Below are 26,898 nucleotides of genomic sequence, written 5' to 3' on the forward strand. Positions count from 1 at the left end.
TAAGGGGGGGGGATTGACAATTTTTGGGAACCGTTTTAGATAAACTATTTACCCCCCAACTTTCTATTACTTTTTGATTCAGGACTTCTGCACAATAGCTTGGTATTTGTGTATGTATACGTTATGTTTTTTAAAGAAAAGACACGTTATGAAATATATTTTCCACTGGGCAAAGCCGAGTACTTCCTGCTAGTATTCTACGTAACATTCTTTCTGCGGACAACAACATTACTGCACTGCAATTGGCACTCATTTCTCCTCACGTTTCATGTTATTTTGCAGGCACTGACAAAAACCTTGTCATTAATAAAAAAGTCAAAATAAACGCATGGACATTAGCTTGCAAATCGAGGGACATCTCCGTTAACGAGTGGAAATACACTTCGGCACAGGTACGTTCATAACAATATTTAATTTTACCAGGTTTTCTTATACAAGAGCGATTATCATTACGATTTCATATTGGTACACTTGAGCTGGAGTAGGCTCTGGAAGTAAACATTTCAAGCAGGATTTTTAATTGTACAGGCCGAACATACTTGTTTATTCATTACATTTTACCAGATTGCTTCTAATCCTGTTCATAAAACATAAATTCCAAGTTTGGATAATAGTTAATTATCTCTTATATGCCACATCTTATTTTAAAATCTTTTCCAAGAATCAGAGGAGACATTTGTATCGGAAGCAGTGGTTGCTCGCTGTCTCTATCATGGGCGACTGATTTTTTTCAATTGTGGAAATAACTGCCAAATGTTTCACGTGTATCGGAATATGTGCAATAATTCAGTATTGTGGTGATATCTCGGATCAGGTTCACCCAAACTCCACACGTGATATGACAGTCTGTGTGGTTGGTGGAGACCAGAGCGCTGGTGATATAAATTTTGGTCAACAAAACGTATTTATTGCAGCAGAGTTTTTGACACCAAACCTTATTGATTTTACAAGTGTGTTCACAAAATTTGACCTGGAGACAAACGGTGCCGTTTTTGCGACTGTCACTGTCATCGTCTTTCTCTATATCATCGTGCTGCTGTGGGCAAAAAACCAAGACATACAAGATCAAGAGAAGGTAAATGTTATGTTTTAGCTTTTCATCATCTCATATAATTGCACGAGTATTTTACACTTATTTTTTGTATTTAAGTAAATATTGTAGTGGTATATACTGTAACTAACATACGTGGGTGGTACTGAATCACAATTCTTGCTTTTATTTCCTTTTAGAACAAAGTGTTTTATCTATCGGACCTCGATGGAGACAATAAGTGCTGGCTCTTACTACGAGTGAAAACAGCGTCAGCAGAGGATTCTGGGACTCAGTCCTGTGCCTACTTCAACCTGTACTTTCACGAGTCTGAACTCGGTACACGGGAACTCGCTCACCAGGATTTAAAGGTAATTTCAAATGCATTTTTGTTTACATTTAATTTTCAGTCGAGAGATTTGTGTACTACCGATAAACTATATGGATAGCGGACTTATACCTTGAACCAGGTGCTGTGTAAATTGGATGCATATTCGTTGGTTATTCATAATTGATGAAAGCTAAATTCAAGGAGCTGCTTTGGCAGTGCTGTAAATGTACACACGGAAAAAATAACCCTCCACTTATCTCATCTATGCTCATACAAAGTACAGATGGTCCCTGCTTTTAAGACACTTTGCGTTCCTGGAAACCTTGTCATAAATCGGACCCTATGTTCCTATAAGACAGTTGAAACAGTAAAAACATCGCTTGCCGATGTGCTTTTCTTTTTACTAGCCACATTTAACAGGGTTTTATAGGTAATTATCCACAAAAACACGGGAACAACAAAAGCTCAATCCCAAGTTATATTGGGATTCAGACTGACGCTTTTTAAATGTGTTAAATCATGTTGGAAGATGCGTCGTGAATACAGTTTCTGTGTCCTAAATCGATTCATGGTGGCGTTATGTCACGTGACGCAAAGCCTATGCGAGCAGGGTGGGGGAATTGGTGGGCCAACTCCACCCAAGACCTTGCTGGCATTGCTGTTGCCTGCCTGGGGCAGCTCCGTCCACTGCCAGGCCCTTGTGCGTCATCATCGCTAGTCTCTGCTAGCAATTCATCTGGGGGCGAATCGCATGACCCTCTACCATGCCGCCGGGCTTGGCTGTGAACTCGACGAGCCCGCCCCTGGCAGGCCTCCATCTCTTCCTCAGTTTTCCGCGTCCCCTGTATAGAACTGTGGTTTCTCTGAGCAACGCTGTCCTGGAGGTTACTTCCATCCCCTCCTCCGAGTGCACCAGCATGCGCCACCGGTTTGTCATCCCACACCCCTGCTGGGCAACCAATTCGCACCTCACGACCTCACCTAGGGGTTAATACTCCACCCCCTGCTTTGTTGAGTTGTAGGCGCCCGTGCAACTGTCGCTTTAGGTGTGTGCATCTATGCGTGTATGTACCTATAGGTACCCTTACCCACGGGTGGGTATGTATATATGTGTATCTCTCCACATGGGTGGTGAACATAACTGAAGGTCGTCCCCTCGCGCCCACAGCAAATCTACTTTTTCCGCCTTTCCACAACCTCTGGCGGGGCGGGTGTGGTTATATCGGGCTGTGTCTGGTCTCGTCTGATAAAGGGGGAACCACTTTGTGGATGATACAAAGCACTGGCCGGTGGCCCCTTTTCGCGCAATGTGAGCACGGCCTCAATTTAGCCCCTCGTGCCACACCCTTGGCGAATCTGCACTGTTCACGCCTTTTTGTGAACTCTGGCAGTGCGGGGCATAGTTATATTGGGCTGTGCCTAGTCTCAGCTGATAGAGGGGTTCCGCTTTGTGCACGATACTACTCAGCGGCGGCTCCTCTGCGAGCGGTGTGAGCATGGCCAAGTTGGCTCCTTGCCCCACGTACACACCCGCCAATACCCCCTCAATCCGAGGTTATGCTGCCTTCCCACGGCTCAGGGAGACGGCTCCTCGGGGTGAAGACCCTATGCACGTCTCGGTGGCGGCAGGGAGGATTTTCTAAACTTAGGTTCTGTTCGGGCTGAGCTCTTTCACACCTACCTGCTTAACAACAAAGATGGCCAGTATAGCCTTAACAGACTGTCGGGGCAAGTGCTGTTAGCGAGCACCTATAAAGGCTGGCACGGCACACGAGGGATTAGGTGGCCAACACCACGCCCGGCCGCCTTTGTCTCCCTAGTGGCGATGTTTACACATCGCACCAGGTACTAATTTGAGGCTGAGTCAACCTAGGGGAGGCCCAGGTCCTAGCGCAGCGCGCTAACCGTTACACTACCGCTACAAGTTACTTGCATACCCACAATGCATCAACAATATGAAGACCAAGACGATACAGACTGTGTAACTTTTAATCTCGGGTTTAGCTGGGCATAGAGGGACTTTCTGTGGTGACTCAACCTAGTATGCATGGCACAGTGGCACTAGAACCCATTCGTCCACAAACGTCCACTCTATGTCCCTCGGCTTTCCTGGTCTATGTCCACTCTGGGCCATAACTCCCTGATTCGCTGCCGATAGGGAAGTAGTCATACAGGATTCGCCAGCACCAGTCAGCGGTCGTTCCCATGGGCTAGGGCACGGCCATTTCCATATTTCTGTTGAGGACCGTTATGTATTCTATCAGCAATGAACCTCGTACTTTAGGAAAACACATAGTCAGGCCTCCAACTTGGAGTGACTTGACCTAAAAACCTTTGTCCAAGGTGTGGGGAATGGCGGTCCAAGCATGAACAGATAGCGATTGAGATAGAAAGTGACTCATAAACAACGCCCCTCCGTTGCCAATACAGAGACCCCTAGCCCGATGATCAGTGACTCTAAAGTTATATAAACGTGGTAAATATAGATTGTGGTAAACTGGAGACCGCCTGTATTTAATCAGCCATGGTTTTGCCAATACCCTACTGTATACTATTCTGCTGTATAGAAGCGCCAATGACAGAGGTTGTGATTTTAATGGTTTCAAGGTTTTCTCTGCCTACACCAAAATTGAGAATAAAATAAGTTATGTTTGGAACCTAGGCCTATGAAAGTTTTCATAAGGAGATCTTAAAGGGTGATGAATCGAAATATAACATTATGTTTCAAATCCAAAGTTGTAATTTTTTACCTTCGCCAACCCAACATTGAGGCGCAATTCTTTTTCAGCTTGTTTATTTTTTAGGCCTATAAATGTTTGTATCTGAAGATCTTAAAGGTTTCTGAATCCAGTTAGGAGAATCATTTGAAATTTTTTTTTTAAAAAAAACTTCAATTGCAGATTTTGGGTCACCCAAAATTGTGGAGGAGCTATATTTTGTAACCCTTTGTTTTAATCTATAAATAGAAACGGTTGTAGCTGGGTTTTCTTTAAAGAGTTTCACAGAACCTCAGGGAAGTTCTTCCATGACAGACACCTCCCCAGGGCCTTTGGGGCTACAGTTGCAGACCCCTGTCCATCAACACCAGGACCTGGAAAGGGTGCCAAGAATTGCAAGCAGGATGGGGGCAAGGCATTCAAATTCAGTGAGAGAGCATGTCAACCATTGTGAATGTAATTGGGAAAAGAAGATTGCAAAAAGAGTATGTGGCCAAAAAATGCAGGATAGAGGAGGACATTTTGCTTAAACAGGCACTGGGTTACCCAAAGGTCAATAACTAATGGAAAAACCTAAAGGCAAATGAAGGGATACTCTGAAATCATAACTTGTTAAATGAACATCAACTTTTGACCAGTTGTTGTATACAGAAGAAGATATGGTGAGGTGCGGTACCATCAAAAGCCCTCGTCAATACAGTGCTTGGAGCGGACAATTTCTGAATTATGACGATTACATTACTGTTCAATTTTGTATTTTTTAGGAATTTGAAACAGGCATAACATATAACTTCATATTCTCTATGCCTGAAAACTATGGGACACCATCTCATATGAAACTATGGCTCAAAGGCAACAATGTCTGTGATTACTGGAACATCAGTGAACTGTCCGTGTTTGACCAGGAAAATGAACATCTGTGAGTACTGTACAATAGAAAATGGTGACTGCAACTGAAACAAAATGTGTTTTCAGCTTCATTGTACTAGTGGCACCTAAAAATTAATGCTTACAATGTTTAGTTAATTACATTGTTGTCTCTCACTAAAATACCTAATGGTCAAGAGTAATTCTAGGTTTCTTTTTTACAGATATTTCTTTGTGGATAGTTCGATGCCATCCTCACATTTCAACATTAATAATTTTCCTAAAATGTTCGAGCTTAGAGATGAGTCTTCTCTATTTTCTAATAAGCTCCTGGTGAATACAGCCTTAAAGGGTAACTTTTCGGAAAGTCATCTTTGGTAAGTAAAAAGAGTTCATACATTTTTTCTCATGAAATTTAAGTTGAAATATAATCTACAACAAATTGTGAAAATCATATAAGAGCAATATACTCATGCCTACTAGTCTCAAAAAAATATATATAATTGGCTGCATATATAAACCTTTTAATAGTTGCATATTAAAAGTTAACAAAAGTCTTGTTCGTTTATAAAAAAAAAAAATCTGCATCCTTGTGTTATGATGCACCTAGAGCATGCAGTTTTTCTAGTTTTCATGCGGATGTTACCATAATGTGGTCGTAGACTAATACCATGTGAAAAAGTCACAAATCTGATGGTCAAACTACAGATTTGAATAAGATACAAAAGTGAGTTCACAGGTAAAAAATAATAATCAATATCAAGAAAGACATCTGCATGGTCTTTGGCATGAAGCAAAGGCTCCTCTATGAATGGTCAATTTAAAATCTCAATACTTAACCATACACCTTGTGGAAAACATCAACTGTAGACTTGGTGAATGCACTTATGTTTTTTTTAGATTACTAGCGGGAAGTACCCGGCGTTTCCCGGGGGAAAAATATATTTAAAAACTTATCTTAAAAACATAACATATACATGCACAAATACTAAGCTATTGTGAAAGCCCGGCATGCCTTTTGTCCATTTGAACCTTATGGCAGGACCCCGGGGTCCCGAATAAACGGAAGTCTAAATCGTAATTAGTTATTTTATTTTTGGCGACTCTGTCCCACCGCGCACATAAATGCAGCGACCTACCTGCCGCAGATCATTCAGTTGTCATGTCGTCCAAGCGCAGCGAGGATGAATGTTGTAGTCATAACCAAAACTTTGAAACTTTGATTAGTACATTGTGTAGAGCTCGTCGAGAGAAATAGATTGTTGTATCGTTCGCCTTCAACAGACATAAAATGACGTCGTAACGCAGTTTATGCGAGAGCCGGGGGCTTATGGGACCCAGGAGTCCTGCCATGAGGTTCATTTGTCTGTCAACAAATTATAAGAGGCTTGCATAAGTCAAAAGAGATATAGAAGTTGGGGGTAAATGGTTGATCTAAAAGTTTTCCAAAAATTGTCGACCCCCTCCCTCAAAAAATATTTTTACCCCCGCGTAGGCATATATACCTAAACACTCTATATACAATAGTGAGTAGAATCTAGTGACTCTATAGTAGTATCTGACTCTACAGTAGTATCTGGCTCTACAGTAGTATCTACTGACTCTATAATAGTATATATTTACTCTATAGTAGTATCTACTGACTCTATAGTAGTAACTACTGACTCTATAGTAGTAACTACTAACTCTATAGTAGTATCTGCTGACTCTAGAGCAGTATCTACTGACTCTATAGTCATTACTACTGACTCTGCAGCAGCATATACTGACTGTAATGGACTCTGACTATAGTAGTATCTACTGACTCTACGGTAGTATCTACCAACTCTATAGTACTCTTTGGTTCTTTCAGTAAAGTCACTTAGGTAGGGTGGTGGAGGGTTACGACACATTTATAAATAACGCGATCTAACCCAAAAACCTTTATTATGAATAATATTGGCCGCGAAAGCCTACGTGTTAAACTGACTAACCTCTATGGGGAGGATACTTTTCTCACTGCACCTGAATGCGTTAAATGATGACGTCACCCTGCTGCTCTATTTAAGACCGGGAGCAAGTGAGGGGTTTACCATTCTGGCAAATTGCCCAATGATGCTGGATGTAATTACCAGCGAAACGTCGTACTCAAATTTTAAATGATGTTGCTTCACTCTTCAACACACCGGTGGGCTAAAGTAGTGAACTATTTGTCCCTTGTAAACGTGACACATTTTTTACTGTTTGGCCGTGTCAGGTGGTGGAGGGTTACGACACATTTATAAATAATGCGATCTAACCCAAAAACCTTTATTATAAAATAATATATCACGACGTTTCGTTCGCAACACAAGCGATCGTCATCAGGCGAAACACAACCCAGCAGTTGAACTGCGGAACTAGGTAGAACACAGCAAGAGAGCTGCTACAACAAGGGGTTTATATGTTTAAAGGGGGTGTAGCTCAAGGGCAAGAAAACGAGGTCCAAGCTGGACTGGAGTCCCATCCCCGCATGCAAGCACATCAGTTGTTTTAATGCGTGAGATTAGGGAGAGAGATTAGCATGTCAAAGTAAATGAGCTTCCGTTAATGCATGAGAGCACTGTTGCCGCACATGCGCACAGCAGCAGTGTTAATGGGAGATTACCACTATGTTAATGGGAGAGGTTAGGGAGAGAGATTGGGGAGATTAGCAAGTTAATGTCAAGTCTATGTATAGCACAAGGTGTAGCCAGGCCTGCGCTGTGAGAGGCAAGCGCGTCAACACAAGAGAACTACCGCAATAGTGGCCATGCCAGTGAGACACACATCCCATAAAACAATAATAACCATCGATACATCGAGGCTAAGGGAGCAGAAGTGACCATGTTAGTGAGACACCAGCCCGTTAATGCAAAGGCATCCAACAGGCCAATGCAACTCAGAGAGTCTGAGATAACAGCCAAACGGCAGGAAGGATGGTGTGGTGATAGCAGGTACGGCCACAGTCGGTATGCATTGCTGTGGTGAATGCAGGTACCGCCACAGTCGGTATGCACTGCTGTGGTGAAATCAGGTACCGCCACAGTCGGTATGCACTGTTGTGGTGAAAGCAGGTACCGCCACAGTCGGTATGGACTGCTGTAGTGATAGCAGGTACCGCCACAGTCGGTATGCACTGATGTAGGGATAGCAGGTACCACCAGTCGGTATGCACTGCTGTAGTGAAACCAGGTTCCACCACAGTCGGAATGCACTGCTGTAGTGAAACCAGGTTCCACCACAGTCGGTATGCACTGCTGTAGTGAAAGCAGGTTCCACCACAGCCGGTATGCACTGCTGTAGTGAAACCAGGTTCCACCACAGTCGGTATGCACTGCTGTAGTGAAAGCAGCTTCCACCACAGTCGGTATGCACTGCTGTAGTGAAACCAGATTCCACCACAGTCGGTATGCACTGCTGTAGTGAAAGCAGGTTCCACCACAGCCGGTATGCACTGCTGTAGTGAAACCAGGTTCCACCACAGTCGGTATGCACTGCTGTAGTGAAACAAGCTTCCACCACAGTCATTATGCACTGCTGTATTGAAAGCAGGTACCAGCAAAGTCGAAATGCACTGCTGTAGTGATAGAAGGATCCACCAGTCGGTATGCAATGCTGTAGTTGAAGCAGGTACCACCACAATCGGTATGCACTGCTGTAGTGAAACCAGGTTCCACCACAGTCGGTATGCACTGCTGTAGTAAAAGCAGGTACCACCACAGTCGGTATGCACTGATGTAGTCATAGCAGGTACCACCACAGTCGGTATGCACTGCTGTTGTGACATCAGGTACCACCACAGTCGCTGTACACTGCTGTGGTGATAGCAGGTTCCACCACAGCTGGTATGCACTGCTGTAGTGATAGCAGGGATCACCACAGTCGGAATGCACTGCTGTAGTGAAAGCAGGTTCCACCACATTCAGTATGCTCTGCTATAGTGAAAGCAGATTCCACCACAGTCGGTATGCACTGCTGTAGTGATAGCAGGGACCACCACAGTCGGAATGCACTGCTGTAGTGAAAGCAGGTTCCACCACAGTCGGTATGCACTCCTATAGTGAAAGCAGATGCCACCACAGTCGGTATGCACTGCTGTAGTGATAGCAGGTAACATCACAGTCGGTATACACTGATGTAGTGAAAGCAGGATCCACCACAGTCGGTATGCAATGCTGTAGTTAAAGCAGGTACTAGCACAGTCAGTATACACTGCTGTAATTATAGCAGGTTCCACCACAGTCGGTATGCACTGCTGTAGTGAAACAAGCTTCCACCACAGTCGGTATGCACTGCTGTAGTGAAAGCAGGTACCACCACAGTCATTATGCACTGCTGTAGGGAAAGCAGGTACCAGCAAAGTCGACATACACTGCTGTAGTGATAGAAGGATCCACCACAGTCGGTATGCAATGGTGTAGTTGAAGCAGGTACCACCACAAATGGTATGCACTGCTGTAGTGAAACCAGGTTCCACCACAGTCGGTATGCACTGCTGTAATAAAAGCAGGTGCCACCACAGTCGGTATGCACTGATGTAGTCATAGCAGGTACCACCACAGTCGGTATGCACTGCTGTAGTGAAAGCAGGTACCACCACAGCCGGTGTGCACTGCTGTAGTGATAGCAGGTACCACCACAGTCGGTATGCACTGCTGTAGTGACATCAGGTACCACCACAGTCGCTGTACACTGCTGTGGTGATAGCAGGTTCCACCACAGCTGGTATGCACTACTGTAGTGATAGCAGGGATCACCACAGTCAGAATGCACTGCTGTAGTGAAAGCAGGTTCCACCACAGTCGGTATGCACTGTTATTGTTAAAGCAGATTCCACCACAGTCGGTATGCACTGTTGTGGCGAAAGCAGGTACCACCACAGTCATTATGCACTGCTGTAGTGAAAGCAGGTTCCACCACAGTCGGTATGCACTGCTATAGTGAAAGCAGATGCCACCACAGTCGGTATGCACTGCTGTAGTGATAGCAGGTAACATCACAGTCGGTATGCACTGCTACAGTCATAGCAGGATACCACCACAGTCAGTATGCATTGCTGTAGTGAAAGCAGGTACCACCGCAGTTGGTATGCACTGTTGTGGCGAAAGCAGGTACTACCACAGTCATTATGCACTGCTGTAGTTATAGCAGGATACCACCACAGTCAGCATGCACTGCTGTAGTGAAAGCAGGTACCACCACAGTGGGTATGCACTGCTGTAATCATAGCAGGTACCACCACAGTCGGTATGCACTACTGTGGTGATAGCAGGTGCCACCACAGCCGGTATGCACTGCTGTAGTGATAGCAGGTACCACCACAGTCGGTATGTGCTGCTGTAGTGATAGTAGATACTGCTATCGAGTTGGTAGATACTGCTATATAGACTTAGTAGATTCTAAAACAGTCAGTAAATACTGCTACAGTCAGCAGATACTACTATAGAGTTAGTTGTCCCTACTATATAGTCGGTAGATACGACTGTAGGGCCAGTCCATACTACTACGGTCAGTAGTTACTACTATAATCAGTAGATAGTACTGTAGGGCTAGTAGATACTATTATGGTCTTTAGTTACTACTGTCACTAAATACTACTATACCGTCAGTAGCTACTACTGGCTCAGTAGATACTACTGTACAGTCAGTAGATGCAACTACAGAGTCAATAGATACTCCTTACTCTGTTGTATGTAGGGTGTGTAGGTATATATAACTACGCGGGGGTAAATATATTTTTTGAGGGGGGAGTCGACAATTTTCGGTAACCTTTTAGATCAACCATTTACCCCCACCTTCTATATCTCTTTGGACTTATGCAAGCCTCTTACAATTTTGTTAGTGGAGAAATGGACAAACGGCCCAACTGGGCTTTCACAATACCTTAGTATCTATGTATGTATATGAAAGGTTTTTAAGAAAAGTTTTGAAATATATTTTTCGCCCGGGCAACGCCGGGGACTTCCCGCTAGTTACTTATATAGGTAAGATTTAGCTGCCATAAATATCCACATGTTAAGCCGCTTCTTTGATCTATCATGTGGCCAGGTCGCTTCTGAAAAATAATCTAATAGCTCATTGGGCTTTACCTAATCAAATAAAAATAGTTTATTATTAATAAAAATTGTTTATTTTTATTTTTAGTGCTTTGCTTACATTTCCTACACTTTGCACTCCTATTGTCTTTTGTATTGTTTGTTATAATCTTCTGACCCGCCCGGACTGCAGATCTGTGAAAAAGAGCTTCATAGTTCATCAGATCACCCCAGTATATATACAGATTTTTATTCTGAAAAAAACTATTCTGAAAGCGATTGCCCAGTTTCTGCTCCCTACGTTGAACTATGCTGACGTCTATCCTACTGCCACTGAGACTTGCCTTCACACATATCGTCTTGAATACTCTTTGCAGAACTGTCTTACAGGTGAAATAGTCTCTTTATGATAATAAAAACAATCCTGGCCCCTTGATGTGGTAAATATTTATACAATTGAAATAAAACATAAGAGCAATGGCAGGGCATTATCACGATCAAGTGAAATGTAGAAGTTTTCCATTGAACCTCTCCAATTCCCTCCCAAGGTTTTCTGTTTTCATCCGCCCATTCAAGACCAACTTCTCCCGCGTGCATCGCATCTCCTGCTGCATCACACTCCTCTTCCTCATGATGATCGCCAATGCCATGTGGTTCGGCAAGAAGCAGGCAGCCAGCGAGGCGGGAGGTGGGGTTGCGGTGGGGCCGCTGTCTCTCACCGACGTCCTCATCAGCCTCCTCAGCAGCCTGGTGGAGGTGCCCGTCAGCCTCGTGGTCGTGCTCATATTCCGCAACAGCCGCTCGGAGAGTGAGCGGCCTCCAGGCCAGAAGAGCTCCTGGAGGGGCCCTTGGCCCGGTAGCTGCAGATGTGTAGCTTGGTGCCTCGTGGTTCTCGCTGTCCTGAGCTCTGGCTTTTTCACGATCCTCTACAGCATGGAGTGGGGCCCAGAGAAGGCAAATCGCTGGCTCATTCGATTCCTCTCATCCTTCATAATATCTGTAATATTGATTCAACCCATGAAGGTAAAAGCTTATAAAGACATCAGTACATATGAATTAAAACTGCTGTAGAGTACAAACATTAGATGTTTTACAACACAGTATGTATACAAACGGTAAAACAGATGATTGGAATTGTTAAAACCTGGAGAATTGTTTATATATTAATTATTTCTACGAACAGCAAATCAATTCTTATGGAGTAAATCAAAAGTATACATTTCAGGTAAGGAAATGGATGAACCCGAGCTAGGAACTGGATAAAAGCAGATCATTTGGGTCTGATTCATGGAGTGTTTTTAAAATTATTATTACTACACAATTGTATTGAACTTGCCCTGTTGTCTGTTTATAGTTTTTCAAATCTTTGACGCTTAATATCTTCATATCTATGAAGCTTAATGAGCTGGAATTTTCTACACAGACTCGTCTCGCGTGACAGTTCAAGATTTCATTGAAAAAAAACGATTCAGGTCCTGGCAATCCTGGGCCTATTTGTGTTTTTAAGTACATTTTAATAATTAATACTCATACACGCCCCCCCCCCATATAAAATCACGAATGGTCGCGACCAGCTACGCGAGGAAACTTGTTGTCCAATCAGAGCGGCTGTTGTTGGGGAACGTATGACCAATAAAAGGGGCTTATATCACCGCTCGCCATGGCGCCGGAGCGGCCGCTGTGGTTCTCGCTTCCTTAGCGCGAGAACAACAATTATAATAATACTGACATAGGCAAGCCATCATTGTCATCTCTGCAGTCATAAAATAGGTACCACTTTGTGTGAAGTCGTCAGTGATTGTTAAAGATGGTCCCTGTCACGGGAATATGCAATTTCCACTGGTGGAGATGAGCGCCGCACAATGCCCGTCTGAGCATAGACACGTTTTGTCAATGTACTGCTGGATGAGGGCCTCCTCACGCCGTGCTGGTTGTGGAGGCCGTTTGACTATACTTCACCCTGGGTAGTCAGTGCAGATTAATAAAGGCGGCCAGCATAGACGTATAGTACAACTGGATATAAACACAACGTGGCCCCACAGCCCTATGACAGCCTGTTTGTGCTTGGGGGTGCCCATTCAGGCACTGCCCAAGCTCAGATCTGCTTGGCTTTCGAGGTCCAACCAGATCGGGCGCATTCCAAGTCCAGGTGATTTGTTCATAGGCGTTGAGGGTAATCGTGATGCTGTTCTGCACAGTTAACGTCTCGCGGTGGTGAGCTATTAACTACCTCGCCTGATATAGAGGAGGGCGTGAGCTCGATCCTGACCCTAACGCCTGTGTATTTGGAGTATGTGTCTCTCCTCTCGTGCTGGTGTGGATTATTCTCCAGATCCTTCAGTTTTTCCCTCCACGTTTAGAAACATGTGCTTTGAGTATTAGCCTGATACAAATGTCTGTATTATAAGCCACTTCCTTGGGCTATCATTTGTGGCCAGGTCGCTTCTGAAAAAGAGCTATATAGCTCAAGTCAGCCTTACCTGGTAAAATTAAATAGTTAATATAGGTTTCACGCAAAGAAATAGGTAAAAACAAAAAATTCAATGCACACACTTTATTTGCATTCAAAAGTAGAAAATGTATTATTGTGAGCCCATAATCAAATCTGATGTCGTGAATAAAAGTGTGTGGCTTGCAGCAGTAATTCCATAAAACCCTTTTTACATCATTCACGAGCACGTTTTAAGCACAATATTCTGTGAGCAATGCGCAGGTGCCCATCTGCTCTACAAATAGAAGCTAATCCTACATCAGGGGCTGGGAGTGGAAATTGTGCCATGTCTCATGACATCATTTAATTTTCCTGTTATAAAATGGACTAGCCATTACTAGAAGGTCAAGGCTAGGCTTCACGGTGGAAAAGACGTTACAGTGTCAGAGGATAGGTATTGCAATGACATTCAGTATTCCCAGTCATAATTCACATTCATTTCTTTCAGAGACAGAGACTGGCTGCTTGTGTATGTGCTAATTAAATAATTCACTGATAAATTATCAAGTATGTATATATTTCTTAATGACAATTTAAATATTGTCATCCTCAATTACTGACATGGCAAGGGGCCTTTAGCAATGGATTGACAAAGGTCTAAAATAGATATTGTTATGTTGATGTTATCAGAGTATTACCTAATTTATAGTTGTATTTTTAAATACTGGAACAATTATTTTTGCAGAACATTGTCTCTGCATTTGGCAAGTATTTACTGTGGAAAAAGGCAAAACATTTTCACAACCGAGAGATAATAAAACCGTACGTAGAGGTTCACAGTACTCTGCACCCAAGCCAACTGCAAGGTAGGTTAATACTTCGATGTTATACAGAATTTTGCTTTCTGGTGGAACTTCCAATATTAATATCGTACAAAAAAAGTACCATGAAATCATGAATGTTGTAATAAATGCCGAATTACCTTCGAACACATGCTTATTTTATATTTATAAGAGTGCCTTCACTCAATGCACTTAACATAGTAAAAACAACGGTGACTGAACAGAATGATTTAGATAGCAGGGGTGTGCAAGGCGTGATGAATAAGTGGCTGCCATAGAGGGGTACTTAGGGATCATGTGGGGGGGAGGTAGGAGAGGGACGGGCAGGAGTGGAGGGGTGAGGGGAGGAGGGAAGAGAATGGGCAATAGAGAAGAGGTAAGTTTTGAGAGAGGAACGGAAAGAGGTTTAATGAGAGGGAATGCTTAATGCTCTTCCTATAATTTTATTTTAGGTTAGGTAAATTAAAACAATTATCTGGGGAGGTAAAATTTAATACATTTTTGTTCATAACAAAATGGTAAAAAATAATGTCGGTTTAATTGTCAATGCATATAATTGTATTTCTTCCAATAGAGCCATCTTTTGCAAAGGCAAAATGCCTCATTTTCGGACGGACTTTACAAAAGTTACTGCGCCTAAAGATACTTTTTAGTGTCCTTTACCTGGTGCCGCTGTTCTTTGTAGCATACACACATGTGAATGGTTCGGCGATTCATTTTAAAACGAATACAGAGAAAACATTCATTACAAGAAAATTTGAAACCGTAAGTGCAATCCATTTTCCGCTATTTAAGAGTGCAGCATATACAGTCGATACTTGTTTTAAGTTGTCAATATAACAACAATATTTACATCCGTTGACAATTTATAACACCTTCTTTGGTTCTTTCGGTAAAGTCACGTAGAATGAGAATAAAATAATAAATTGATAAAATAAAATAACACAATAATATTCTCACGACGTTTCGGCCACAACACAAGCGGCCTTCATCAGGTGATTATTCTACGTGACTTTACCGAAAGAACCAAAGAAGATGAATCCTTGCAGTCACGAAAGCTTTAAATCGAAATTTATAACACATTTTACTTCACTTTATACAGAAGTAAACATTATTGCAGAGGTAAAGATATACGTATACAGCGCATTAAATACAACGTGTATACATTCTATTACTTAATGGTTGGCTACGTATGGTGCGAAAGAAGTTAAATCTACATAATGAAGATTATAAATGCGAGCTCCAAAATATTAAACGAACGTGTTAATGAGCATGTGCAGCTCTTTTAGAAATCTTATGCTGGATGAGGGCTTTGGATTGATAAAAGATTGAAAACTCATATCTTTAGAATTGCGTTTTCTGTTTGTTGTCCTCCTGCATCTCCGATTGGCACGGTTGGCTACGTATGGTGTGAAAGAAGTTCTACATATATTCAGGGCATGGTTGTTATTGATCCTAATTCACCACTGTGTTAAGTGCAGGTTGGTGAAATCAGGGAGCATAGACACGGTGGTATACAAGTACAGTAAAACTATGTTCTCACACTTCCCTCTGCTGCCCACCAGAGACCCATAGAGCTATGACAACCCTGTTGCTTTGCAGTGGTCGCCCATCATGTACGGCCTAGGCCTGAGCCTGATTCGCTTCGGAGATGTGATGTGATGATTAGAAACAAGCGTTTAGATTATTTGGGTGATATAAATTTCCACACGATAATCCACTTCGTTGAGCTATAATTTGTGGCCAGGTAGCTTCTGAAAAAGAGCTAATAGCTCAGTGGGCTTTACCTGATAAATCAAATAGTTTGGTTTAATTTACATCGATAACAATACTAATTCACACTTCTAAAGCACCATTCACTTGGAGATCACAAAACACTCACATATGCATGCTCAAATTCTGTCACAGACGTCAAACCAAAGCCATATTAAAAATAAAAAACAAGTACTATATCAAGCATTATTATATTTCCAGAAGTACTATATGAACTCAAGGTTTTGCAGTTTCGCTGGTGTTTTACTGTTACTTTTCATCTACTTTGTTCGAATACCCACAGATTGTTTCAATGCAATATTTTAGTTAAAAGTGCAAAAATAACTATCCACTTAGAGAAAAGCCCCTTTTGCCAAAGTTAATTAATTAAATCATGTTCTATTTTAGTGGGACTAAATATTCTCAGATATAATTTTCTCCCTCCAGGTTGCTGATATCCCAGACTATTGGGACTGGGTGTCTAAGTCAGTCTTACCATACATGATTCAAACCAATTCCAGAACAGTTGCCGAAAACAATTATCTCTACAAGACAAAGTCCTTTGAAATTGTTTTAATTGGGCTGGTTCAGTTGAGACAGAAGAGATACACAAAAGGTAAACACTTTTGCATTTCACTATTCCAGAATAAATTGTATGTTGTTTTACATTTTTTTCCATTAAAAAACACGTGCTATGATACGCAATGTTACTTTACATAGTGGTATAAATCAAATGGTTAAACAATATTTGTTTCACAAACTATACATATACAGTTAATTGAGATTATTTTCTGAATAGAAAAAAAATAATCAAGTGTTAAAAATACATTTTAATTTGAGTTGTATTGCATTTTACAATGTCTACCAAGTTTCTGAGGAAAAAGCTTACAGTAACACTCAGGGACATGCTCTTTGAAATGCATGTTCAATGTTATTCTCGACTTAATTTACCTTAACTGCTGCATATTTTTTCTTTAATGAAGTATAAATTCACGTTGTGTCTATATTAATGACAGCACCAAGTGAGATGAATTATGTGAAAATGTTGGAAGATGTCGAATACTTTCCACCAGAAAGGGATACTAGTAACTATACGAAGGCCTGGGTAACATCAAACATAATAGATGATGAGAAAGACAAATACTGGATTTACCAGAATCTGGAAGGAGAGAGCACCCTAACTAACTTCGGTAAGATTCTGTTGCTACAGTTTATTTCAAAGGTAATTATTTTAAATGTTGATAATAAATATTTTTTTTGGGTTAGATCACATAAGTATAATGTGTCGTTAGACTCGCCACTACCTGACAAAGCCAATTAGTAAGGTTTGTCACGTAAACAACACATGCCAATTAGTTACTACTTCAGCACACCAGTGTGTTGGAGAGTAATACCACATTTACAATTCGAGTTTGTTTCGCTGGTGATGACAACCAGCTGCATCAGACGATAACCATAATTGTGAAGTCCTGTTGTTTCGGTCTAAATTAACTACGTATTTATATTTTCGAGATCTAACCCAAATAACCTTTATTATGGATATTGGTCACAAAAGTCTACATGTTAAACTAATTTATATCATTTTATTTGAAAGCAAGTTATACTAATTGGAAAAAAGCATGGATTTCTAATATTGTACGTTATAAATGGTCTACTCAGTGAAAACAAAATGTGTATAGAGCACAATTGTTTTTAAATGTTTGTGAAATATAAGGGGACTTGGGATTGCGTTTATGCCCACAGTAAAACGCTCCAAAGCATTGATATACCATGAGATTCTCGACCTGGAGAATGGGCTTTCAAATTGCTTTCCTCTGTGGCGATAATGCTTGGTGTTTCTTTGCAGATTCACTCGGGAGTGACGGTTACTTGGTGGACTTGATAAATGATGCAGCAAACGCCACCGACACTCTTACGTACCTGAAGGAAAACTCCTGGCTAGACTCCCGCACGGCGGCACTCACTACAGAGCTAACGGTGTTCAACGCAAACACAAATCTGCTTTGCCATATAAATCTGCTTCTGGGTTTCTCTCCATCTGGTGAGTGTGCGGCATTAATTGAGGAGAGTACTGTATAATATATATGAAGAGCTGTAGCTAGACACTTTGGGACCTGTCACAACTCAGTTAATGCAAGCAAGAGATGGGAACATTTAGTTCCACCTTATAGGCATGAAACTCCCCTTTTTGTTGCATCCACCCGACAGTGGGCAATGGTGTACGCCACTACTAAAAGGACAACAAACTGAACCCAAAAAGCTGCTTGAAAGAAATTAGTTTTCAAACGTTCCATTCGTTTTTTTCTCATTCACCTGTCCGAGTGAAGGTCGCGGTGGCATCATGTTGAGTTCGGCGGTCCAAACCTCCCTTTCCCTGATGACAGACTCTAGCTCTTCCTGGGGAATTACCAGGCGTTTCCAGGTCAGCCGAGCGACATAGTCCCACCAGCGTGTCGTGAGCCGGCCCCGACATCTTCGTCCAGTTGGACATGCCTCGTAGAGTTCCAGGGGAATTCAACCAGGGGGCATCCATACCAGGTGCCTGAACCACCTCAACTGGCTCCTCGCGATCCTGAGGAGCAGTGGCTTGACTCTGAGGCTCTCCCAGATTACCAAGCTCATCTGATCATGGAGAGTGAGCCTGGCAACCCTTTGGAGAAACCTCATTTCGGCTCTTGTACCCGCGATCTCATCATGACCATAGGTGAGCGTGGGAACGTAGATCAAGCTGTAAACCAAGAGCTTTGTTTGAGAACTCAGCTCCCGCTTCACTATCACGGAATGGTACAGCGCCCGCAACACTGCGGATGCCACAAGGATCCACCGGCCAATCTTCCGCTCCCACTTACCTTCACTCGTGAAAGAGACCCCGAGATACTTAAACTCCTCCACTAAGGGTAGCTGTTCCCCCCTCACCTGTAGAGCACAATCCACCATCTCCGGGGAGTGAACCATGACCTCAGATTTGGAGGTGCTGATCCTCATCCCAGCTACTTCATACTCGGCATCAAACCATTCAAGTGCACGCTGGAGTTCACAGATTGATGAGGCAAAGAGGACAATGTCATATGCAAAAAGCAATTATGCAACCTCCATGCCCCCATACTAGATACTATCCATATATTGGCTGCACCTTAATATCCTGTCCATGAAAACACAAACAGGAGTGGAGACAAGACGCACCCTTGGTGGAGTCCAATACCCACAGTGAATGACTGTGATTTAACACCACAGACAGCTCTCACTCCGGGAATAGAGGGACCGGACCAGCGCACAAAAGCGGCAACGGTACATCATACTCCCGCAGCACCTCCCATAAGACATTGTGGGAAACACAGTCATATGCCTTCTCCAAGTCTACAAAGCAGAGGTAGACCAGAGAAGCATACTCCCATGACCCTTGAAATATCTGTGAGAGGGAAAAGAGCTGGTCCATTGTTCCATGACCATGACACAATCCGCATTGTTCCTCCTGAATCTGAGGGTCAACCACCGGGCGGAGCTTCCTCCCCAGCACTCTGACATAGGCTTTACCTGGGACGCTGAGGAGTGTGATCTCTCAGGAGTTGGAGCACAGCCTCTGGTCTGCTTTCTTAAAAATGGGAACCAGGACCTATTTGCCAATCCAGAGGTATTGTACGCGCCTTCCATGCAACATTGAAGAGGTATGTTATCCACGACACTCCAACACTGTCCAGCACTTTCAACAATTCTGGGCGAATATTGTCCACCCCAGCAGCTTTGGCGCTATGAATACCCTCAACTTCCGCAGCAACTTCAGCAGTCATCATGGACTTGACCGCCCCCCCTCCCCCCAAGCTGTTTCCAGGGCTGCCTCTTGAGAGGGGGCATGTCCACCAGGTTGAGGAGCTCATCAACGTGTTGCTTCCACCTTTTTACTATCTCCTTCGTTGAGTTCAATGTTACGCCATCCTTACAGAGAACAGCCTGGGCCACATCCCGTCGACCCCTCCTAAGGCATCGGATAGTTTTCCAGAACATTTTTTACTCTTCCAAGTAGTGCCTGTCCATTGCCTCTCAAAACTCCTCCCATGCCCAGGCTTTCACTTCAGCGACTGCTACCACTGCCGCCCACTTGGCAAGCCAGTACTTCTCCATAGAATCGGGAGAACTTTTTCCAAGCATTGCTCGGAAATCCTCCTTCTTTAACTTGACAGCTTCCCTCACCACTAGTGTCCACCAGTGGGTCTTGGGTTGCTGCCATGACAGGAACCAACTGCCTTCCGACCACAGCTTTTCGCAGCTGCATTAACAATCGAGGTCCTAAACATCGTCCACTCAGTCTCAATGTCCATGACCTCTCCTGAAGTGTAGGAGAAGTTTTCCAGGAGGGAGAAGTTGAAATATTTCTGCACTGGGTCTTCCGCCAGATGTTTTCAGAAAACCTGCACTATTCGTTTGGGACTTCCAGATCTATATGGTCAGTGCTCCAAGCGTCGGATCAAACTTACCACCAGGTGGTGATCAGTTGACAGCTTGGCCCCTCTCTTCACCCGAGTGTCCAGAACATACAGCCTTATGTGCGCTGATACAACTATGTTAATCATTGACCTCCGGCCCAAGGTGCTCTGGTACCAGGTACACTTATGAACATCCTCGTGTTTTAACATGGTGTTTGTTATTGACATTCTGTGACTAGCGCAGAATTCCAATAACATCTCACCGTTTGGCTTCAGATCAGGGGGGCTATTCCTCCCAATCACGCCTCTCCAGGTATCTCCATCGCTTCCCACGTGAGCATTGAAGTCACCCAGTAAGACTATGGAGTCGGTAGGCGGCACTCTATTGAGCATTGCAACCAAGATCTCCAAGAAGGCCAAATACTCTGAACAGCTGTTTGGTGCATAAGCACAGACAACAGAATTTTCCTTTGTGAGACCAGAAGTCTCATTGAGACGACCCTCTCATCCACTGGGACGAACTTCAACTGAACAGTACCCAGCCAGGAGCTTGTGAGTATCACCAGGGGTTATTCCGGAATAGGAAACTACCTCCAATTGAGAAGTTTGGTTCTACTGACAATGCTGTGTGTGGTGGTGAAACCGATTATATCGTAGTCGGTACCTTTCCACCTTTATTTTTGAACCCCCCCCCCCCCCCCCCCGTGACATGACATTCCACATCCCAATAGGGAGTGTCCATTGCCAAAGTCCAGTCCATCTGAGACCATCTCTCTCCCTGCCATACTGGCATCGTAGCCACCCCTCACCCTTGGTCCTGCAGATGGTGGGCCTACAGAACGGCGCTACACAGCCATTTTGGGCTTGGCCGAACTGGATTACGTGGGTCATCCAGCCACCAGGTGCTTGCCGGCGAACACCCCCCCAGGCCTGGCTCCAGGCCTAGGGGTGGTGTCTGGGCGAGGTTCTCTGATTTTTTTATTTATTTTTGAACCATTCATAGGGGCAATTATTTTTGACTGTTATTGGTCTGAAACCTCCCCCCAGACCTCTTTGTCAAGGGAGACCCTACCAGGAGTACAAGACTCCATGTGATATAGCTCTGAGGGTCATTGGAACATGCAAACCTGACCACCACGATAAGGTTATGATCCTTCAGTGGGGGAGTTTTCAATGGGAAGTGTATTTACCCCACTAAGTGCAATAGCACGCACATGCATGCTTGCACGCAGCACAAATACTACACAATGGCATGCACTACCACTCAACAGCCTCCCACAATTAATCATGGAATTTTAACATCTGCAAGTCCATTCACAGCTTGGCATGTTTACGCAATAATGTAGAACTCCCTGCATATGTAGTAATCAAATAAGGCCGTTGTACAGTCAAACGCGCTCAGGAACACACGATTGTGAGCAGGCACTTTGCTGCACAAGCAATTAATCATCCCGTATTCGCCGACCCAGAACAGGGAGACTTCAAATTACGTTCCTGTATTAAACCACTAATGATAGCAGTTGAATAGTGCATATTCTTGCGATAGCTATGCCTTAGCAATTAATACACACAAACAACTTCAGTATGTTTTTGTGGATTTTTATTTACCCTAAAATAAAATGCGGCATCCGAACTCATGTGTGCACCATTCACCCTGAGCAGTGGTAATATACCCAGTTGTGGAGCGCCGATCAGGCATCACGCATGTGGGTCGTATCAGCACCAACTCCTTAATTGGTCAAGCTGTGTAGCCTCCCTCATCGCCAGCAGAAAATACCTCAAAGTCTGCCTGCTTCAATTCCCTCTCCCTCCTTCTGATTGGAAATAATTTACCGGCCCCGATTGGATTATACCCATTTTCATGCCCATGTCCATTTACTCATGACCACTGTCATGCTCACATTCATTTATTCGTGCCTATTGTCATGGCTATATTTATATTCATGATGTCACGGTCAGCCGAATCTGAGGACCCGTTGTTTTAGAGAACTGCCGTTCGGTGCCATCACCGCCCCATGCTAATGCGCCACAAGTACTACCACAACAACACCTTAAGTAGCTGCCAGCAGCCGCTGCTTGATTCGTTTACAACTCTGCTACGGTGTCCCACTCGAGGCAGCCACCCAACACTGTACCGTCCATGCTATAGCACTGCTCAATGCAATGCAATATAGTTATGTTTGCATCTTCATTTCTAGATATGTGGCATGGGCATTCCTAAGATTCACATAAGCTAAAACCTGATGGAGTGCACACGCCTAAATCATCACTCTGCGAGATTTGCAATATCCTGAGTAGAAGTGGTCTGAAAATGGCAGTTAAAAATGCTCTGGTCCAGGTTTGACAGAAAGCTGGTTTTTATATCTGTGCCAAAGAACTTAACATTACAAAGGCTAAAACTCCGCAAGTCCTAAAATGTACGGTGTACAGTTCGAGGCAACTCCCGCAATTTGCAGGGGACAAATATCTAGGAATCCGAGAATTTTCACACGATTTTTGAAAATTTTAGGTGGTTAAAAACTCCTACAACGTGCACATTTTTGGGGGATTTTTGGAATCGTGTTGCTAATTCCTCCTAAAATTTGCGAGGCACTGCAATGCAAAATTACATATTTTAAAGCGTGGCAGGTGCTTTTGAAGCGCAGCTGGTGCAAGCATTTGTCCGGGTATGCATGCACACTCTAGCTGTGCTTCAAATAAACCTATTGCGCTTTCTATCAGCAGTTTAATACATTTATCTATTCATGACCTCAATTAAATGCCAACTGAATATTCTGAATAAAGGTTTTTTTTCCCGTTTTAATTGCATTATTTATTTTTTGTCTGTCTCGTTTATAGGTGTTGCAACACCACAAGGCCATCTCGCAGTGTTTTCTATACATATGAGTGAAAATATTTGGTTTGTGGTTACCATGGCTGCTTATACCTCAATTTCGGTCTTGAGCTTACTTCTCTTGGGTGACGAAATTCTGAAATTTAAGAAAGAGAAAATGGCCTACTTTAGCAATGCCATCCATTTTGTGGAAATTACCAGCTTTGTCCTAAGGGTAACCTTGGTCACAATCTATTACCAATCATATGTGGCTCTCAAAGAGACTCTTCTCAAACACACTCAAGGTATGTACAGTGGAGATGTTATCTAAATACTGTATAACTTAACATTGAACGGTTGTCTCGGGCCTCAGGGTAGAATTGTCTAGTTCATGTACAAGGTAAAACTACTTATTATTCCAAAGTACTTGAATAGATCATGGGACCACCTTTGCCAGTACCAAAATATGATAATAGGATTTCCCCTTTTTTCTGGCAACAAAACAGGTGTTAAGATGTTAAAACACTAAACTGAAACCTTTTACAAGGAATCATATCTGCATTAGCCACAATACTTGTGGTCAGAATGCAAACAAAAAACATAGTCTGATAATATATGCATTGTCTTTCAAACTGATTGGTCCACACCAGAGACATCTTTCTTTTGAGCCTCGTCTCAACGGTCTAACACCGTTGCCAGAAAAAAGGGAAAAACCTATTATCATACTTGAATAGAAGACATAAAAAGGATTCTCATATAAAATATCAATGTTATTTAGATCTACATTGACTGTTATATATTCAATTAACAAAAAATCGAAATCTAGCCCAATATATATTTAACAAATTGCAATTTTTTGGGAAATCTAAATATCTTTAGACTTCACGAGACTTAATATTAGATAATCCCTCATTGTCGCATATACAATCACATTTATTATCTAAAAAGTGCTTTTCAGCCCGAAGCCAATGAGTTAAATTCCACACACTATACTTAGGGGGCAAATCAACCTAGAGACCAAGTGCTGCTTGTTGACTTCCACAAAGTTATTCTCATTTTATTGACCATGAAGTATGGACTGATGTAACCCAGGATTAGGAAGTTAATTATTATCCTTCTGGCCTTGAGTTGTTGCAAATGTCTGATTGTTGTAATTTTCTGACCCACCCCTACTGGACATCTATGAAAAAGAGCTTTATAGTTCATTGCATTTCTCCAGGATAACGAAATGTTTTTTTGTGATCTCGAATCACAGCAACACCTAGCAGCATACATATGGAGATCCACAAAACATGTTTGGGACAACGCCATGATTCACGTAAAGACTGTTGATCCCTGCCTATAAGCCATATAACCTGGACACCAGGCACGTTCATGATTCCATCAAAACAGGTCCAGACTAGCCGGGGCCAGCATGAGGCCGAGCCGAGTGCATCGGGCTCAGCCGGGCGAGGGGGGGCAGGGCACTGGGCAAATGACTCGGTACCGTTACAACATGCTGTGCCTATCGCTGTTAAGATGTTGATAGTACTAAAATAAACACCTCTTGCTGCCTCTTCCCTTCGTGTTTCTATCTCTCGCTGCCTTTGCCTCCGTTTACGTGTTTTTTTTCATGGATTTTCTGTTTGCACAGTCACATAGTCACTTTAAGATGTTTTTCTTGTTCGTGTTTTTTTTTGTTGTGGTTGCACCCGATTCAAGAGCCGAATGGCTCACATGGCTATACCAAAATAAACTGAAACTGCCCTGCTCCGGCTGAATAAAAAATCTGGCAAGCAGGGGTTTCACCGTACAATTACATTTGTTTAAATTTGAACGTTCATGTGTGATCTCCCAGGTGGCAATGTGACCTTCGGCAAGCTGGCCTCGCTGGACGAGTGTCTCAAGGCAGTGCTGGCACTGCTGGTGTTCGTGGAGTCCCTGAAGGTTCTCCAGCTCCTCCACCGTGGAGCGAGGCGGTGCCTAGCGCTGCCTCTGCTGTGCTCTGAGACGCGATTCAAGAGCAAACTGCTGCTGTTGGTCGTGCTGTTGTGCGCCTACAGCCTCTCTCTGCACGGCCTGTACGGCGCCCGCTCCTGGGCCCACGCCTTCCAGTCCGTGACCTCTGCGTTCGTGCGCATGTCCCATCTGGGAGAGGCGCTGGGTAGCGGAGGGGCATGCGCCACACTCGCATACCTCTCCTTCAGGCTGATGGCCTTTCTCTTGCTATTCTCACCAAAAAATAGAAATGTTTCCACACTCTCAGAGTAATGGTGTCCACCTAGCAAACCTGTGATGTATTTCCAGTACAGTACTTTACAAACATTGTGGAAATGAGAAACTTTTCCTAAGAGAGAAAATGCCATATTCCTCATTGATACGATTTTTTTTATCCTAACTCCAGCAGTGACCTTGTGTTTAAAATATTGTATCCAAATTAAACCCCTTTGAGCATGTTTTTTGTTATTCAATGAAACATTCTCATCAGTAAACCCTTGCAATTAAGTCTTGGGAACGCCTTGTTTCAAGGCAATGAACCGTATTCCCATGAATTGTCATCTGTACAGCATGTTAAACATTGTCATTTATTTTGATTATCAATCTTGACGTGTTGATGTAGTCATGTAATGTTGACTAATGTAATTTCTCAATTATCCCCCACCACCTTAACCGGCACACGTTAGTTCTTGTTGTTGGTGTTTTCTACATTTAAGTTGATAACCGATGAGTTAAAAACCGATGCTACAAGGCTCTCTATGCATGTTACATTTGGCATGATCATTTGGGTAATTGTCATATAGTGTTTGTAATATTGCATATGTGGTGCACTGAAAAAAGCAATATGGCATCAAATTGCCAGGTTATTTAGATTTAGATCCTGCCTTAGAGCACACAACACTATTTATAGAGACTTGCCCATCTTTATGTTTGAAGGCATGTTTGATTGATAGGAAAAGTGTGTTCTTGCGATTCAGTGGACTAGTTATATCTACTCCTGAACTTAAGACAAACACATTTTATAATAATACTTATTCTGCTCGCTGGAAATTATAGAATTACAGTTTAATTGCATGTTTCTTTTATGCATGTATTTCAAACTTATTTTGCACTCTATGTAGCCAACCGTGCATCTTTAATAAAATATACGATTATGTGGCCTTACACAAGTATATTATTTCCTTGCCGTCCTACTGTTTGCCGTTTATGGACATGCGCCATCATAGTCTACCTTGAAAGTCAGGGTTAGATGGGTTACATTTGTAGCAGGTTCGATTGAGACACACACCTTCTCTCGAGGCAACACATGTATTTAACACTAACAGCGCACCGTAACAGAATGACCTTGGGTGGTAACCACACGCTTTTGTTGAAGACTACGATCGGACCAGACAGCCACGTGCTGCCTGGCCGATGTACTTGAAGACCAGAGACGAGGACCAGGCTTGGACATCACCAACGATTCCCAGCCACGAACAACCACGATTCCTCTCTGGGTCCCGCCTTATATCCGTTCCCGCGTGGGCCGGCTTCCTCCTTGGCCACGCCCCCCCCCCACCGAGTGCGAGGAGGGGGCCCCGCACATACAGTACATCCCTTACCTGGTACTGACTCTATAGCGACATCTTTTATGATACTACACATTTGTAGCCGGTCTGCCCCGTCCCTCTCCTCCCACGAATC

At 43.2% G+C, this 26,898-nt stretch overlaps 1 protein-coding gene across 3 annotated transcripts in view; it reads left to right on the forward strand.

Moving 5' to 3' along the window:
* The window catches only part of LOC116943466 (polycystin family receptor for egg jelly-like), a 68,083-nt gene extending 41,696 nt beyond the window's left edge, over window positions 1-26,387 (forward strand). For 2 of the 3 annotated variants that reach the window (XM_076067888.1, XM_076067889.1), the window contains 13 exons: window positions 283-392; window positions 815-1,075; window positions 1,231-1,401; window positions 4,843-4,997; window positions 5,170-5,322; window positions 11,529-12,003; window positions 14,157-14,277; window positions 14,828-15,018; window positions 16,453-16,621; window positions 17,022-17,195; window positions 17,852-18,046; window positions 23,265-23,543; window positions 25,076-26,387. In XM_076067888.1, the coding sequence (XP_075924003.1) occupies window positions 283-392; window positions 815-1,075; window positions 1,231-1,401; window positions 4,843-4,997; window positions 5,170-5,322; window positions 11,529-12,003; window positions 14,157-14,277; window positions 14,828-15,018; window positions 16,453-16,621; window positions 17,022-17,195; window positions 17,852-18,046; window positions 23,265-23,543; window positions 25,076-25,488 (2,867 nt within the window). In that variant the 3' untranslated portion in view covers window positions 25,489-26,387. The remainder of the gene's footprint in view (window positions 1-282; window positions 393-814; window positions 1,076-1,230; window positions 1,402-4,842; window positions 4,998-5,169; window positions 5,323-11,528; window positions 12,004-14,156; window positions 14,278-14,827; window positions 15,019-16,452; window positions 16,622-17,021; window positions 17,196-17,851; window positions 18,047-23,264; window positions 23,544-25,075) is intronic. The other variant, XM_076067890.1, reaches the window with a different exon arrangement.
* Window positions 26,388-26,898: the final 511 nt, after the last annotated feature.

This window comes from Petromyzon marinus, chromosome 18 (genome assembly GCF_048934315.1).
Source record: "Petromyzon marinus isolate PM22_M1 ecotype Great Lakes invasive population chromosome 18, UKy_Petmar_22M1.pri1.0, whole genome shotgun sequence".
Lineage (NCBI taxonomy): Eukaryota > Metazoa > Chordata > Hyperoartia > Petromyzontiformes > Petromyzontidae > Petromyzon > Petromyzon marinus.